Raw genomic sequence first — 3,851 nt, forward strand, 5'->3', positions numbered from 1 at the left:
GTATATGTATATGTATATGTATATCTATATGTATAAGTATATGTCGATATCTATATCTATATCTATATCGATATCTATATCTATATCAATATCAATATCTATATCGATATCTATATCTATATCTATATATATATCTATATATATATTATATATTACAATACAAACAATAACAATATAATATAATATAATACAATACAATACAATACAATACAATATATATATATATATATGTATATATATATATGTATATATATATATATACTCTTACCTCGGAAGTAGTCTATGGCGTCGGCTCGTGGGCCGTAGTATAGTGACTGACCCTCGCTCAGAATCATCAGGTAGTCGAACAGATCATATATATTACTTCGGGGCTGGTGGATACTGCACACCACAGTATATCCCTTATCACACAGCTTACGTATCGTACGCATAACCTTTAGCGCCGCGTAACTGTCCAGATTGGTGGTGGGTTCGTCTATAAATAGAACTGCCGGGGATATTAATAGCCCCAGAGCAATGCTTAGGCGCCGCGCCTCTCCGCCGCTGATGCCTCTCTTCAGGGGCGACCCCACCACAGTATGTTCGACCTGAGTATTGCACGATGCGATATGAGAGAGTTGGATGTATGAGAATAAATAGGATAAGTCCTGCATACGCTCTCATCCAGTAAGTTAGCTATATATACCATACAAACAGGGCTTCTATATACAATGGTCTTTGTTTAATACTATTACCGATGACAACGGAACTTCTGTTGGGAGTCGCAGTTGGTCTCGCTCCGTATCGCAGTGGCGTCAGCAAACCCAAATATGGGACAGTGCCAACTTTGGCAGAAGCACATATAGAGTGTGTTGGTTTTCTTTTAATTACTGTTTTGTGAAGACACCAACAGAATGCACGGCATGATGGCGCCCATATGGTTTACGCACTTAGTTTAGGAAAAGAATTATATCCGTAGTTTAGGAAATCGTCTATGTGCGTAATTTTGGAAATGGTTCATGTATGTATACGTACATAGATACACACACATACACACAAACACACCTTTGTCAGATTCAGTGTCTTCAATATCTTCGTAATCTGCTTAGCCGTGCCATTCTTAGACCCCCGCAGCGCCTGCCAGAAGCATAGCGTCTCACGAACAGTTAAGTTCGCTACAAAGCTGTCCTCCTGCGTTACGTACCCACACAGCTGCTGGTACTGACCATCCAGGGTCATACCACCGGCATTGGACTTGAGAAGGTCCACGTGAGGCGTATCGTACTGGTCTGGGTTGGTAAAGTGGGCCAGGATACGACCGGAAACCCGCCCGTGTTTCTGGCGTGCAGCGAGTATGTCTAGGAGACTGTGGGAGAGGAGGGAGAGGAAACAGAGCGGCTGTGATTAGTAATGATGGTGTACAGTGGGTACATAATCACCAAACCCAATCTTATAATGTAAGAGTACATACCAAAAATGCGATCTAATTCTCGGAGAGTGTACACTAAATCCGATCTGACCCTGTGAGAGTATATACTAAATCTGACCTGATTCTGTGAGAGTATATACCAAATTCGATCTGATCCGGGAGTGCACATGTGCAATATGCCGGGTAAGAGATGTAACAGAGCAAGTGCGTGAACTGTTGGGCCCTTCGCAAGCGACACCGACCACAGCGGTACACGCCTAGCTGCATTCAACTATCTGAAGTCTATTCTATTTATATCATCTTTCGCTACCTACTGAATGAGAACCTAGTGCAGTGTGATGCATACGAAGCGTAGGGAACAAGGACATTGATATCAGGGGTTACAGATCCCGAAGGTCTCAACCCGGTCACAACAAAGATAATACACAGAAGAACGCTCAGTACAAAGTTTAGCAAAACAGTACACAGAAGAAAGCTCGACACAACGTTTTACAAAACATACGTTGATTTCCCTGCTCCGGAAGGGCCCAGAATTGCCAGTAGTTTACCTCTCGGCAAATACCCACTAACGCCCTGTGAAAATGGATCGTTGCATACATAGTAGTGAGTCACACGATCAAAAGCAAGTATATCGTACAACACATGGGTCTCTGTATGGTAGAGTTCCGGTTGATACAATTTTGAAAGCTTGTGTTGGTGTCGTTTAGTGGTTGAGTTGAGTGTCCTGTGTTGATGCGATGTGATATATGCCTGTCACTAGCAAAAGTAATTTTCATTTTATCACCCTCATTCGTGGTTTATATCTATAATTTGAGATATGTAAGGAATAGGCTATCATAACTCGTAGGTAAACTATTGATTAATCTCAATTTAAATTGAATTAGCGTGGCCTGGAGGATCACTACTTGTTGCGTTCACTAAAACGTTTATCTTCTTTAGCAGTTTATTGCGTATAACGTTTATCTTCTTTGGTACTTTATTGAGCCAAAGAAGCTCGATAAAAAGCAATCTGAGAAGTAAAGTGTTTCGGGAGAGCCACATTTCGAATGTGTATGGGCGCACTCAGATCTCATTAGCGATCTCACACTTTCGAAGGGTGCGTATTTAAATTAGAAAGTGGTCTTGCGTGTTGTAGTCGACAAGTGACTCCCATTCTGCACGTCACACTGACGTAGAGTCCCTTTCGCATATAATGCTCATTCTGGTAGATATTTTATTACATATTCGCAGGTAGAACAGAACTAGAACACCACTACACTCAACTTGTAATATGAATATGTTCCAGCATTACAAAAAGGTACTGTACTCCATACTGATGCGTGCGCACACTTGCCCCAATGTCATCTGCATTTTCTGTTGTTCTAATGCAATCTATATGCTGTTAAAATAAGTTTAGCATAGGGTGATCATCTACCACTTCACACGCATCAGAAACACTTCACAATTCGAGGGCGATAGGAATATCACTACTCTCGTACATTCGCCCATCCACGAAGTGCCGCAAAATGCGCACTAGTATCATAGAAATACTCAAAATAGTATAGGACAGCAAGAACACCGAGCATACCTTTAACACCGTCTTGCCCTTTACTTCGTACTGTACATCATGGAATGTCAAATGCGACACCGGATTCCCGTTATCTTTCATGGGTATACACGTCGATTGTTCATCGCCCGCTGCACCCGCATCGTCTTTACCTAATAACCTTTTATCGTCTAATAAAGCCCTTTCACTGGCTGTGCAGAATATGTCTATGTCATCGGAAAGGTCTATGGCGCTCCCGTTGACATCAACAGCGCTATATTCTGACCGATTCTTATCGCCCATCATGACTCAATTGTACGGTGTTAATATTCGTATTATATGGATTTTTTCTACCGTATAGAACTGGTGTGTGTTTAGTTTGTATCCGTAATTTTGAAATTGACTGTATATCTACTGAAACCTGCAGTATATATTTAACACTGGTTATCCTCATATGCGTGGTAGCTCTTTACTTAGTGGTTATGAATATGACCGGAAACCCAATGTAAATTTTGGTGGTTCGATGTTCAGAGTGCCTCTAGTAGGGGATGGTGTAATCTATCCGTTCCCCTGTATGCATCTACAAGATGGGACTTTAATTCTCTCTAGTCTCCCTACTACAATTCTGACAGTGATGCAATACATGCGTCAGATATTTGATCGGTACATCTGCAAGAGATGAGACATAGTTGATCCTGCACAACCTATTTCAATTCTCTCATCAGTCTTCAGAGTAGTAATTATTGAATTAAATATTGAAGGAATATCATAAGGTTGAAAATTTGTTATTTCCCCATACTTCCTCAGTCATTACTCTCCTTCTTCTTGTTTCGATTGGTTTTCAGAAGTATCATTTTTATACACATCACGCAGAATTGCGAGAACACGCTCTTTAGTCTTTGCGAATGTGAAAACGTA

At 41.0% G+C, this 3,851-nt stretch overlaps 1 protein-coding gene across 1 annotated transcript; it reads right to left on the reverse strand.

Annotated features, from left to right (window-relative positions):
* Positions 1-24: 24 nt before the first annotated feature.
* Positions 25-3,548, reverse strand: SARC_08551 (hypothetical protein; the record flags this gene model as incomplete). The annotated part of the gene is made up of 5 exons (XM_014297473.1): positions 2,976-3,548; positions 1,911-1,981; positions 1,045-1,345; positions 269-587; positions 25-116 (listed from the first exon to the last, which is right to left on the reverse strand). Exons 1-5 carry the CDS (start codon positions 3,237-3,239, stop codon positions 25-27), a joined length of 1,047 nt encoding a protein of 348 aa, XP_014152948.1. The 5' UTR covers positions 3,240-3,548.
* Between the last annotated feature and the right edge of the window lie 303 nt (positions 3,549-3,851).

Source organism: Sphaeroforma arctica (genome assembly GCF_001186125.1).
Source record: "Sphaeroforma arctica JP610 unplaced genomic scaffold supercont1.780, whole genome shotgun sequence".
Lineage (NCBI taxonomy): Eukaryota > Ichthyosporea > Ichthyophonida > Sphaeroforma > Sphaeroforma arctica.